The sequence below is a fragment of the Hipposideros armiger genome, unplaced genomic scaffold, assembly GCF_001890085.2.
Source record: "Hipposideros armiger isolate ML-2016 unplaced genomic scaffold, ASM189008v1 scaffold_394, whole genome shotgun sequence".
In the NCBI taxonomy this organism is placed as follows: Eukaryota; Metazoa; Chordata; class Mammalia; order Chiroptera; family Hipposideridae; genus Hipposideros; species Hipposideros armiger.
In genome coordinates, this window is record NW_017731744.1 from 1,541,442 (window position 1) to 1,555,950 (window position 14,509).

Consider the following 14,509-nt stretch of genomic DNA (forward strand, 5'->3'; position numbering starts at 1 on the left):
AATATTTATTCTGTCAATATGAAAGGTAGCTTTTCTTATTCTCATACATTTTTAAGGATCTTAGATTTTCTGTATGGGAAGAGAACATAACGGTTTATAAAGGGCTCTTATGAAATTGCACCAGACAAACTGCTCATACTAGTTTGCAGTTAAGTTAACAACGTATACAATCTAAAGCACTTTGAAATCAAGAGCGAATCGGGAATTGAGGCATACTTATTTAAGCAAAATAGTGCTAATCACATAAACTATGTTGTCAGAAGAGGTTATATAAACAAATGGTATAAATAAAGTCTATGAAAGTGTTAGATTTTCAGAAATGATACTTAGACATGGTGGTGGGAAATAAAAATCAAAAGGAATAGGCTCATGGGAACAGAACCATGTTTTCCAATGACAGCCACACCTCCCAACTATTTAAAGGACAGACATCAGAAAACTTATGGACCTTCAACAGGGAGAGGAAACCGACGCTTCTCTGTGGGGCAGCCTTAAGAGAAGATGCTGTCTCCTCTAAGTGTGTCATCTCTAGGACCAGACATGACTAATGAGGCCAGCCTGATAACCACGAATCTGCTTTCAGTTTGGGCATGCCTTTCTCCGGCGAGCAAGCAGAGTTTGCTTGTTAACTTTAACTGCCCCAAGATTCTGTGGGTCCTGCTTTCCCGTCTTGTCACCAAACAGGTTCTTTGTAGTCCAAGCAAGGCACCCTTGCCCAGTATCCTCTCACAGACTGCTGTCAATATTTTATGTTGGCTTTTCAACTTTGCACCAGGGGAGATGAAATTTGGTTCAGGCCCCAAATGCTGCACATCTACAAACATGGTCTAACCGGCCACACTGGTGTCGAATGGTTGTTCCCCCTCAGCATTTGTGCTGTGTGCCTGGGATTGACTCATCTGTGATTCGGGTTTGTTCAAATACAGTTCTGCCAGGAGTTTCTTATTGAAACAGCATTCATAGACATGTGCCATCTATTTTATGAATATTAGCCCTTAGCTATCCCCAGGGAAGAAGAGCAACCATACGACAACCAACCACCAAGCATAAGGCTTTCTGTTTAACGCTGTGCTCTCCAAACATCTAGTTTTAATTATGATGGCTTTCCTTGCTTGCGATTCCTTTATTTCATGAAGATAGTGTGGCAAGAGGTATAGGGGGCTGTAGTGTACACATGAGAACACTAGATCAAGATTTTTACTTTTAAACTTTATAGGTTTGTATAAATCTGCTCACCATATAAGTGATGTATTGGACACATGTGGGCTAGCATGATTTTTTAATTATCTTTGATATTTGCTTATGTGGCTAAATTCTAAAAATGTTAATTTTGTAATTAATTTCCAACACATTGTTTGGAAACAATGAATAGTTCTTGTTATAAATCACCAAAGAACTTAGATCACTAAACTGCCTGGATGTGCCTTCCCGGTTGGTTTTGGAAAAGCTACTTATATTTGATTCCTATTTCCTTTCTCTTCACTTCTCAATATGGTTTCTATCCAGGAATCCACAGAAATTGCTGTGATAAAAGAGAATGATATTTTTTTCTGCTGTCATCCATGTTAGCCTTGAACTATATCTTGTGTCACTTTTTTTTTTTTTTACAGGTTCTCCTGATTTCTTTCAAACTTCCTTCTGTCTGCTGATGTGTGGCCATGGTGTATGGCCTTTGGTTTGGGCTTTCATGATTTTCTCATGTGAATGCGTTTTCCCATTTCTCCTGCCATCCCTGCTCGATAAAATAGGCTGCCTCTCATTTGGCTCCCCACGGTTTTCAGACTCTGGCTGTGGCTACTACCTCACATAGTATTGCATGGTGTTTCCCAGGGTACCCTTTGTTGAATATTAATTCTTCAGGTGCTTCCTTGGGTCGGGTTGGCTGGGGTGAGGGGGAGGAGGGTTCCTTACTCCATTAAGTGGTAAGTTTGGGAAATAGTAAACACAGTGTTCCCGTCACATAATAGGTACTCAATAAATAGTTATTAAATGAACAAAAGAATGAATGAGTGAGCATAAGTATAGTGCACACCAGCATTTGCTTTGGTAGGCTCTGTAGTGAAGAAACATTTAACTTGGTTTCACCCAGCATTTTCCAAACTTATTTTCTCCCCAAACCTTCTCTAGTGCAACAGCTACTTGTGTCGCGTGGAACTAGCACTGTACAAAACACACCTCGTAATATCCCGCCCTAAAGGACACACGCAGTAGCCATACTACTTCCTCTCCCTCCCCCAAACCTAAGCTGTGTCATTGTAGGCTGAGCTCAGTCAGCTCCCTCTCATTGCCTGCCCCACACACAGACCAGTTTCCTTAGTGCAGTTGCTAACGCTCTCCTCTTTCTTCGTTGGCACAAACTTGGAATAATCTTTGACCAGTGATGCTCTCTTTGCATCACTTTTTTTTTTCACATGCTGTCTTCCAAATCTCTTTTGAGAAGCAAGACCATTCATAATCTCTGTCTTGTAGACGCTTATATGTAGATACAGTAAAACCTTGGATTGCGAGTGACTTGGTTTGCGAGTGTTCCGCAAGATGAGCAAACATTTCTAATACATTTTAACTAGGTAAACAAGTGATGTCTTGCAATACGAGTAGTTTATTTCCGGAACAAATTATGCTCACAAACAAAGGTATTACTGTATTTATTTATGAGATTCTATAGGTTGAACCCACAGTTATAAGAACTATTTATTGAAATCTCAAAAAGACATTTGTAAGTGGCGTAGTCCGCCGTGGCATGCATTTTGGCCCAGGCATTTTCTTCAACCACATATGCATCAATATTAATGTCCTAAATTTCCTTGACTTACTTTACCTTAATGCCTTTCTATTTGATCTTAACACCCTCCTCTTGACTACCTCTGTTAGCCAACTAAACAGACTCTACCTTCTCAACTTCAGCGGAAATAGGCTAAGGTGCCTAGAATATTTCTTGTGTTTGCCACCAATCTTAACAGCTGTTAAAGCTCATCTCAAATCTAGTCTTTTCCTGATTGATCTGAATAAGGCCTTTGGCCCTTCCTATAGGTTCAGCTTTCACCTTCTTTGTTTGGATATGGGTTTGGGAGGAAGCAAGCAAATTTAGGTCTAAAAAATACCCATTCCGGCTGTTCCTTTAAACATTGCCCAACGTAATACTGGGGTTTTGTGGCAGTGCCTCTCCCAACTATTTTAGGAGACAGAAGTGAGGGGAAGGAAGGGTGTTTGAAAGGTGAAGGGGCAGTAGGGAGGCTCTGCTTCTGTTTCACAGATTGGCTACTCGTTGGGATCAAGTTGGGGTAGGGTCCCATGGCTACTAACAGATTGGAAGTGATTGCAGTAATCAGAATATTTCCGAAAGTAAAAACAGGTTCTGCTAGAGCTTCGGAGAAATTCGGAAGCAGGGAAAGATGTTCTGAGACCAAGGGGGGCCGTAGCATTTTTTTAAGAAAAGTTGGGGGATTGTTAACTAGTAAACCTGGCATATGCTCTAAAAGGCAGCTCCCTGATTTTCTTCCCTCTCTTTCCTCCCTTTCACTCTTCTCCTCGGGACCTTTTCTCTTCTCATTAGCACCTCCGCCAAAGTTGGAGCTGAGGAAGAGAAAGGAAGTGTTCAGACATGTGCCTATTTGCATAGTCACTTCATTGAGTTAGCGCCAGGACAGCACGCTCTGTCCAGGTCTATAGAAAAGCCGGTTGCACCCCATCAGTGAGGTATTATTTTCTTTTTTAACATAGGATGGTTTATTACCAAGCTTCTCTTAACTGTACATTACAAATAGCATCTGATTAAAAATGTTCTGGATGGGTTAATTAGTGTGGTGACTATTATTAAGCAAACTGCTTGTTAGTATTATGCCTATTTGATCTTAGTATTGATGTGAAGTAATTGACCATAGAGCTACATTTAGAAAAGCTGGAATAAAGTTTTTTTGATTTCTATAATGGCAATAAATTGTTCATATTAAACATGTCTATGAAAATAGGAGTTTCATGGCACAGAGAATCAGAGTAGACTGTGTGGGATGGTAGATGATGCTTGTTTTATTTTGATTTGTCATTTTTTAGAAATATTAATACATTTGTCCAGCTGCTTCAAGACCAATTCTGCAAAAACAAAATAGAAAAAAATTATGATTTCAGCTGACTACTGCAGAGTATAAGAAAACTAATTTGATTTTAGCTTCCCTCACCTAAAGGACACATTTCCTTTTAGATTTCACTAATTGCCTAAATAGTTCTTGGGTAACAATCACTATATATAAATAGACTATTAAAAACATGAGATGATATTATAAACAAGGAAAGCATAGCATGTAACCACCTTCTTTCAAATCCTGGATTATTATCTATTTATTTATTGGTATTTTGTCCAGTTCTATTATTAAGTTTCCCTAGCTATAGCATTTCCATAGGGAATTTATTCCACAAGCTAATAAATTATACCATCAGGGAGTTTTTCTTGAAATTCAGCTTAAATTTCCCCATTCTTAATTTCATCTCATTACTCCTAGTTATACCCCCTTGTAGCTGGCTAAATAATTATTCTCTTTCCTTGGAGACTCCCATTATGTACCCCTCTAGTTGTCACTTAGCCAGGCTATTCATATTTAGCTCCTTTAATCTGTCCTCATAAATCAATTCTTCCATTGCCTTAATCATTATTATTGCTCTTCTAAGAACTCTCTAATTTTCAAACATATATCAGTTATCAGGTGACTCAGATGAAATCAGCATTCGCACGCTCGTGTGTCCCCTTGGACTGGGTACCTTCCTTCGCTACACCACGTGATCTGTAACAAAATGGCGTATCATTTTGCTGGTCAAATCAGCATGGGCTCATCTTGTCAAACTCCAGACAATCCGAACAGTGTTTTCCTTGTGTCCTATGTGCATTCCGGTTTATTTTTAGTTTTTGTCAGTCTCATAACATGAGTAAGCTGAGTTTGGGGACACTGTTCATCTTTGTATTCTGCATCTTCCGCGTTCTTATTCACCATCACCTATCGAGTCAGTCATCCGCAGCCTGTGTTAACATGGGATTCTGTGCATCCTTGAGAACATTTAGGAAATGTGTTGAATAAAAGCAGGCCTACCACCATGCCCACAGCTAAATTCCTCGTCAGTTCCCAGTTCCCATTGTTTACAACCCTTTAGCCAACCTCCCCTTTCTTTTAATTTGCAATCTTGCTCATATGCTGGACAGTGTAAATGGATTTTATGAGTAAGATGGGTCATGATACTGTTTTCTAAAAGGAAGATACGTTGTTTTGATGCCCATCAGATTTTTTTTTTATTGTGATTCCTTCATGCACTAAGTTTGTAATTCTGTTAAAATCCTTTTTAAGCTTGCCTGGCATTCCTTATCTGACTTAAACAAATAGGTTACTTTGCTTGCTTTATTGTTGCTTTGCAGATATGTACAGATGTTCCTTCTCTTACCGTTTGTTCCATTTATTTAGGAGAAATTGAAGACACTGTCATTGTCTTTTTTTGTTTCCCCCTTTTTATAGTGATCAGCGGGAATGTTTTAATTGATTTTTAGAATCAATTAAATCCTTAAAATCACCTCAGTATTTTCAGCTTGGATCAGGAAGAAAGTTGGTTGGTTCCGTTAAATATTTTGGACCTGTGAGATTATACTGTTTATGCCAAAGTTTCTTTCCGTTTTACATCAAGGATTAATTTATTTTATTAAGGTATCCCTAGGGGGTTAGCACCATTCTTGTGTTTTCTCTACATGCAATTACCTACCTAATTATTGGGAGCAAGGGTGTCCTTGTATATTCAGGTGATTTTTCACAAAGGGCTTCGTGAAACAAGCACAGAGGCCCCCAAAATCAGCCTTTTGATTCTGGACTGTACACAGCATACTGTAGCCAGACTTTGTTTCCAGCTCACAGAAGAACCCCAACTGTTCTTTAGTGTTTCTCGTCAGTCCTGGCTTTCAGAGCTAGTGGATGTCCCCTTCCCCTCTCCCCCTCTCACAGTGACTGTTCAGATCCCTCAGCTCATTTCTTCAACTCCCTCTCCACCTCTACTCGCCTCTCTAGAAATGGATGACCTCGCCTAAGGCTTTGGTCACACACCTGCCACCTGAAATGTTTTCAGCTTCCTTTTTTCTCCTTCTTCCCACAGTTTTGTAAGAAAGCTAGGATTAATTATCTTTTATAAGGCCCTACTTCCTCACCTCCCCCCCCCACACACACCAAGAATCTTGCCATTATCCCCCATGTTATGTTGTTTTTCTGCTTCCATCTTTTAAGACTTCTCTGTTTCATCAGAATCCTGCTCCCTTCCCTAGGAATTATCCCCAGGGTAACACCCAAGTGGATACCCCTGTGTACCCATGCCCTATTGAAGAAAATTCACCTTGCCTCCCCGCTGCTCTCCTCCCTACCTTTCTGTCTGCCTCTCTCACTCTTGTATCCACACCCCCGAACCTCCATCTGGCTTCTGCCGCTCCCTCCAGGGGAACTGCCCTTGGAGGAGCCAGTGATCTACTACATAACAAAGCCAAAAAAGTTTCTTATTTCTGGTGCCATAGCACCTCTGCAGTGTTTTACATATAGTTTTACACATTTTTTAAGGGATCTTGATTCTTTTTTTCACATTCTTTTGGGGCTTTTAATTCAGTAATGTGATATTCTTTTCAGATCCACTTTCTACCCTTCCAGATGTTCCTTACTACCCTTCTTCCATGGTTCTTCTTCCTCTCCTGCCTCTTCTATGCACATACTCTCCATTTATTCACTTGCTCAACAATCCAGGGAAGGGGCCAAGTCTCTGGATGGGCTAGAGACTCAGAAAGCACTGGTTGTCTGTCCCATCTGCCTCCCCACTCCTCAGATCCCAGGACCTGACCCCAGCCTGTTTGGGCTGCATCTTATTCCCTGAAGAGTTCTTGTTCTTTCACACACCTTTCCTTTGACACACTGTTCCCTCGTTCCAGAACTTGTCCCTCTCTGCCTTTCAGAATCCTGCAGCTAAAACTCTCTTGATGCCTTTCCGGATCCCCAAGTCAGAATCAACCTCTAGTTCTCAGTGTTGAAAGTTAGACTGCCCATTCTCTATGTACTGTGTTCCACTACGCGGTAGTGGGTTGTTCACTTCTATCTCCCACTGTCTTTTCTATGCACTACTGGTTTGCTCCCCAGTAGATGGTAAACTCCTTGATTTCATTTTATGTAGATGCTTTTACCAACAAGTAACAGATATCTAACTCTGCATGACAAAGTATTATGGGAAAGTAGGGGAGAGATGATAATAAAAAAATAGAAAAGATACTTCAGGAAACATTAGCAAGATCAATTTCATGAAAAGTATATACAGGTGCCTAGGAATACAGAACAGTCTTGGGAGCATAACTGTCCAATGTCAATCAAGGAAGATTGAAGCATTTTTATAGGTTAATGAAATCAGACTTGAAAATAAGCCTTATGGACCATGTGGGCACTGGAAAATGGAAAATGGCACTCCAGAAAGATGAGTGAAGGAGGGGTGATAAACCATCACTCTACTCTTATTTTTTTATGGTATGTGCAGAGCAGGTTTTGTAACCACAGAAATTCTTTGGAAACTATTCAAGGACAGTCTGGTCCAATTTCAAACTTTTGAACTTTCTCTTGATAGCTGCTACTCTTTGCTCCTTCTCTAGAATTTTTGTTCTGTCTGTATCTTTCACAGTTTTATACATCACTGTCATGTCCTTCTAGAAAAGTAAGGGGTACATTTTAAATAGTATTTCCACTGAAAGAGTATCGCCTTCCCTTTTTGTAACAGATTCATGCCCAAGCACAAAATGCGCCATTTACAGAAGATGCTCAGCCTTAAAGAAAATGGCAATGCAGCTTCAACCATGGTCCTTCCCTTCAAACGGGAGCAGGGAAGTCCTGAGAATTTATTGAAGAATTTTGATGCAGAGTCTGGGCCTTGTGATGCTGCACAACAAGAAAACCTGGGCAGCTCAGTCATGCAGGAGTCATCCCTGAAAATGTGCCCCTCGTCAAATAAATCAAGCTCTCATCGTTGGCAAAGTGAACAAAATCCACTTGACAGTTTGATTGGAGGTGATGATCAACCAAGACCACTGCACATTGTCTGGCCTCATCGGTGGTAAGTTTAAGGCACACCAATTTAGTACGAGTCATAGAACTCGTAATAGAAGATCTATTCTGACGGCTGACTTAGTAATTCATTGTTGCTTTAGCCTTAGCAAAAGATCAGTTTAGTGTGGCTGTACTACTAATGGGGTATCGATATGTTTCTATACATAGTTGTGTACTTGAATTCAATTTGAATTTTTGAATTACAGATAATTATTTGTAGTGATTTTCTCAACTAACAGCACATAGCTAAGCACTTCTAGGAAATCAAATCTTGTTCAAGAAGTTTCAAAGTATAACAGTAAGATTATACACACACACACACACACACACACACACACGTGCTGTCATTACGAAACTATTTCATATATACACATTGCTAAAACAGTATTACTATTAAAACAAAAACAATTTCCATTATATACTGATTTGACCAGTTTCAACTGGTGCCTTTCTTTCTCTTGTAATATGTATCAATGCATTTGAAACAATTCACCATCTCCCAAATGCCTCTGTATTGTGCCAAGCAAAATACTTTCTAGCAGAATCTTTTCTAAACAGAGGAAAATCAACTGCAACATATAATTGCTCCAAATATAAACTCACGAACTTAACCCTGGCTCCTATAAATTAGGATTTAAAGAGGTAAAATGTCCTGATAATCTTCTGGTATTAGGCACGAACATTTTAATCTAGTTTTTATTCCTCCCAGTTAGTTTAATCTGCATGTGGCCTGATTAGAGTTCACTTCCCCCACAGATTATGGCCTCTTTACTGCAGAGATGCTGGGCTGATATTAGGTCCGATGTTCTGAGAGCCACTGTTTACAGGTGAAATAATAAGCGCAGCACACCGGGGCGGGCAAAGCGCCTTTGCCGAGGATTTGACTCCCGCCCGTTAAAACTCCAGAAGCTCTCCCAGTTGATCTGCAGCATCTGGTACCTAAAGGGATTTTCATCTTTGACTCTACATGTATGAACATAAAATTTAGAGACTCAAAGTTGACATGGAATGTGTTTTTTGGAATTGTCTATTCAATGTCATACTCTCAGCATAGCCTTTCTAAGGGAGTAACATTTATTTTTAAATCGTGTTTTACTTAGAAGGTGGCAGGGTTCAGCTCTTTTATGTGATTTTAAAGCGCAGTAGATCTGCACGAGATCAACCTGTTTCAAGGTAAAATAGATGTCATCATTTACTCCCTTCTGAAAGGCTTTTCCTTTTATTCTGCTAACCTTTGGTTGTCTCTGAAGTAATATTTATTGCAGGAAAATCAGTTTGAAAAGTTTGATTCTGGGTTATCATAAAAATGCTAACATAAATAATTTGTAGACTCCTATTGCAAACCAGCATACAGATGTGGGGAAAGAGTGAGAAACATGTTATCCAATACTCTGCACAAAATAAGACAGAGCTCTGTTAATAAAATTAACAATATTAAATTGAATAATTCCCTCTCTTCCTTTGTATATTTTTGCTTTAATGTAATTTAATTGCCTAAAGTTAGTTGCTTAAAGAGATGCAACATTATGTTTGTGCACATTCTTATTGTTAAAGCTAAATTATTTTTAATTTGGAGAAGAGGGAAAAAAAGCCGCATCAGCAAGAGTAAATGCCAAAATATAAAAGTAACACATTCATCCTTACGGGTAATATAGTAGAACATTGGAAACTTGGAGGTTGCCAGACACATAGCTAACATTAGGGCTAATTTTGAAAATCTAGCGTGCAGTCAATTTTACTGATGCCTGGGGACATACAAGGTAGAAGCTGACAAGAGAACTAATTTTGTTTGGGTTATTTACTGCTATGCATCATCCGCGGGTTCCCGCCTGACACACAGCTATATGAAGGGGGATATTATCACACACTAAAAATTTATGTTGACATTCGATATTTGTTCAATATGTCAGCAGTATTACTTTCATAATCAAAAGAGTAAGAAAAAGAGAAAAGAAAAGCACTTTATGCTCATATAGATATATCTTTTTAATAACAGTCTATAAGGTTAATATAGTTTACCTTTGAGAGTATACAATGAAAACAAGCAGGGTTAGGAGGGAAAATGACAGAAAGCATCAACCCGAGCTGTTTGTTTGCCATTACCTAAGCGAGCCATGTCAGCTCTCTGGCCCGCGTCTGATAGCTATTTGTTGTACAGAGAGCACGGCATAAAAAAAATATCAAACTCTTAATACTATTGTGTGCCCATAACCATCTGTCACTGCTAGCCTGGAGATGAGAGGAAGATTACGAGGAATAAACACTGCGCCGCCGAGCATTGGTAAAGCCTTCGGGCAAAAAACTCTTGTGGGGACATCAAAGACATTCTAATTCCGAGGCAGTCAAGGATTACAGTGTGTAACCTGTGCTGACAACAGATAAATGACTGGCAATATTGTGCCAGAGCTGTTGGGTCCTGCATGGAGTACTGATGATGATGATGATGATGTTATCTTGCAGAATGGACTCTGCTGGGATAATTTTATGATAAAACACTTTTTTCAAATGCCACTGGGTCTAGGCAGACATTTACTAGCTACAGGGGTAGCAATCAGTTTCTTCAAAATTTACTGTTCTAAGCCCATTAGAGTTCCAACGCAGCAAGACTCTTCAATGAAAATCTCAACCGCCTATATTTTCTTTAGGAGAATATATGCAAATGTTGTGAGCTGAACTCCTACCCTTTAGTGGTAGGTGCTTTATCATCTGATTTATGGAAATGTGCTCATAAAAATACAGTTTATTTTTAATTGGTGAATATGAATTAGAAAATTAAGATTCCAGTTCAGCATTCATCAAACATCCCCCGTTACAAACACACATTTATTTAGACCTCTGATCGCATGGGTAGAAATCAAATAATTGACCAGTCGATATGAATTGTGTTATAAAGGAAACCATGTTTTTTTACTTGAAATGACCAGGGTGTGTGTCTTACTCAGCCTTCTGATTGTGAGCCTCCCCCAGCCTTGCACTTTACGTGTTCTGGTCAGTGTTATGAGCTACGTAATCTACCTGTGTGAAGTGGGGTTTTCTGTAGAATTGCCTGCAGAAAGCTCTTAAGTCTGTTGCCTTTTTGTAGCAGCCACGTATGTTTTCCAGAGGGAAGGTATTTAGGGCAGTAGAATGCCTTCATGATCGTTTCTCCTGTAAACATGAAGGAGAAGCGGACATGAGAGAGGGCAACAAGGATTCTCAGAGCCTGTCATTACCTTGCCTAACAAAACAAAAATAAAGCCCTCCTTCTTATCATAAAAAAATATGCCCATGAAATCATGCACTTGCAGCAGCCAACTCTGAAAATGAAGTGATGCTGACCTCATTGTGTTAGTTCCACGCTGGATCATGAATGGTCTAAAATATAGTGTTAGCCTCTAACATATCTCGTACTAAGTCAACCAAATGTAGAGCCCACTTGCTAGGATATGTATCAAAATCAAAAGTGACATTTTCTCGAAGATACATTCTGGCTTTAAATCTGTGTTAAAATGTCTGTGCATGAGAACAGGCCCTTAAATGCAACGCTTGCCCCCTCTCTTCATTCTTTCTGAATCTGAGCTTGTCAAGGATTATAGTGTGCAACCTCTGCTGACAGTAGATAAATAACTGACAGTATTTTAGCAGAGTTGCTGGGTTCTCTGCAGAGTAATTTGTTTTCTGCTTTCTACCCAGTCTTTAATGTTTTGTTATAAACATCTATAGCAAGGCACAGTTAATAGAAATGACTTATAGAGAAAGACCTGTAAAAAATAGATGCAATTGGCAATGCCTTTTTTTAAACTATTTTCTTTCCAGACATTATACAAATATTATAACATTGTACCAGGTGCCAACTTTTATGTGAATGTTCTCTTTATTATAATTAGCACGAAAGACACACTGCTGGAGGGAGAGAAATAAAACAAGTTCACAAGACATTAAAAGACAGCACTCTCAAGGCTGCGGTTCTCAAACTCTTTGATCTCAAGACTCTTTCACACTCTTAAAAATTATTGGAACACCAAAGAACTTTTGCTTATTGGGGTTATACCCATCGATATTTACTATATTAGAAATTAAACTCCGGGTAAAGTTTTTAAATCTACATTAAATCATTTAAAAATAACAATGAGGAGCTAAATACATGTTAATGTTATTTATGAAAACTAACTATATTCACAAAACAAAAATATTAGCGAGAAGAGTGACATTGTTTTACATTTTTGTAAGTCTATTATGTCTAAGTAGACGAGAGTTGGACTTTTATATCTGCTTAAGTATTCAGTGTGTTGCATTATGCTGTTTTGGTGGAGGTTTATGAAGAAAATTCTGCCCCACAAAGAGATAGAGTTGGAAAAGGAAAGAGTGTTTTACTGACCCATTCAGATGATTGTAGATATTCTTCTTTGATACTACACTGGAACTTGACAAGTACAAGGTTCTTTAAGATTAGTTGAAACAACTCAGTGACTCCTCATGCTGTGTTACTAGTGGTTTAAATAAATGTTGTAGCATCATGTATTGGTCACTTGGAAAATTTCGCTTCACTGAATTATGCAGATTTTCCAATTAATGACACAGTTCATTATTGCAAAGAATCAGATTGTTAATATCACCATTCTTATCAGAGACATTTTTTATTATTGGGAAGTTTCAAGATCACAATGTTGACACAGTTTTTCCAAAATTCTGATTTTCAATTAAAAGCTTGAATTGATCATTGCAAATATTATCTGTTGTTCTCCTTTTAAGTGACAGGTTCACATGGTTTGTATCTGAGAAAACGTCTGCCAAATCTCCGAGTCTGATTAACCATGGTTTGCCTATCAGTTGTTCTTTTAAGTAAAATTGGTGTTTCATGAAAAAGGCAGCTAGTTTAGCTCACAACTCAATCATATGAATATTTTCCTCCAGATGGTTATTGTACCTTGGTATGCAAAGGTGATTTGTGTGTATTTCCAATTTTATTACACAGAATATTAAAAGAGGCCTCTTGAAGGGGGGAAATTTAATAAAATTAGTAATTTTAATGCTTCTTTAAGGACATTCTTAAGTAAAACTGACTTTTTCTTTTTTCTTTTACTGCACGTGCAAGTGGGTAAGAATACAGTGACTGCTAATTCAGTTTGGCGCCATTGCCTTGAATCATGCTAAGGCACCAGCAGTTTTACCCATCAGTACTTTTTCAGTATTGGGGCATGTGTCAACACAGTGCAAAAGGCAAATCACATCTTAGTATTATTATGAAAATAGTTTGACTTTGCAGACTCCATGAAAGGATCGTGAATACCTTCAGGAATTCAGACTACCCCTTGAGAACAATTGTCAAATGGAACTGATAATGACATTTAAAAATATGTCTTCCATCCGTCATGGAAATTGCCTAATTTTTAGTTTCTCCTAGACTGATTTTCCTTGCCCTGAAAGTTAATATACTAACATTTAGATTTAGAGTTGAGAGCAAACAAGTGTTCATCATATATAAGAAAACTTTGTCAGACCCAACAGAATTTGCCATGGCATCGGCTCAGTAGTTAGGAAGCCAGAGGAGACAGATCTGTAAGAAACTCTGTTCTGATCTTAAGGCCTCTATGAGTGGCCATACGTGGGTGTGTTCTGGATAAGAAAGACAAAGTAGGAGTGGGCTGTGAGGCATATTCAGGACATTGAAATTGTTAGAGTAGCTAAATTATAAATTCCACCATGACTTCATCTCTTGGAATGTGGGAAAATTGTCAGAGCTTTTCACTTAAAGGGAAATGACAGTGTATGAGCTATATGATATTTGAAGTATTTTCTGTAAAGTTATGATAACACAATTTACACAATGTTGGTTATGGTTAGCAGTGTGAATTTAGAAAGGAAAAGGTCCAGTCATTGAGAAATAAAGACAGATTTGAAGCATACTTAGATAAATCATGTACTATAATATTGGAAGAATTTGACATACTGTATTTTTTAGAAACTTTGGAGGTTTCTGACTGAAAAATGATTGATATAAAATGGAAAATTATGTTTTGCTACTTGAGAGTAAATAAATGACTATTTTTTCGTTCTTTGACTCTCTGAGGTATAAATATGCAGCTTTGAAATCAAAATTGACAACTGCCTTCTGAAAGGATGTGTGTGAAATGATTGGGTGATATGTTTTTCAGGCCAAAATAACTTATCTTGGTGTTCTTATTGCCCATATAGCTTGGAAAAAGTTTGGTGAGTAGATTGTCTTAAATTATTTTAGATTTTACTGGTCATTACCTGAGAATAGAATACTTTTAGAGTGCCGACTTCAGATTCCACAGCAGGATGTGAACAGAGAGGCAAAGGGCTAATGTTTGGACACCAGCTTTCTTTGTTCTATTTCAGTGTTCTGTATAAATCTGTGTTTCCTGACAGAATTATAGTTCTAGAAAAGATGGTCGTGTGGTCTGGCCATCTGCCTG

General features: G+C 38.5%; 1 protein-coding gene across 3 annotated transcripts in view; it reads left to right on the forward strand.

Annotated features, from left to right (window-relative positions):
* Positions 1 to 14,509, forward strand: part of QTMAN (queuosine-tRNA mannosyltransferase) — a 333,545-nt gene that overhangs the window by 312,323 nt on the left and 6,713 nt on the right. Inside the window, exons 6-7 of one of the 3 annotated variants that reach the window (XM_019663540.1) lie at positions 7,765 to 8,097; positions 8,847 to 9,504. In XM_019663540.1, the coding sequence (XP_019519085.1) occupies positions 7,765 to 8,097; position 8,847 (334 nt within the window). In that variant the 3' untranslated portion in view covers positions 8,848 to 9,504. The other 2 variants (XM_019663537.1, XM_019663538.1) reach the window with 2 other exon arrangements.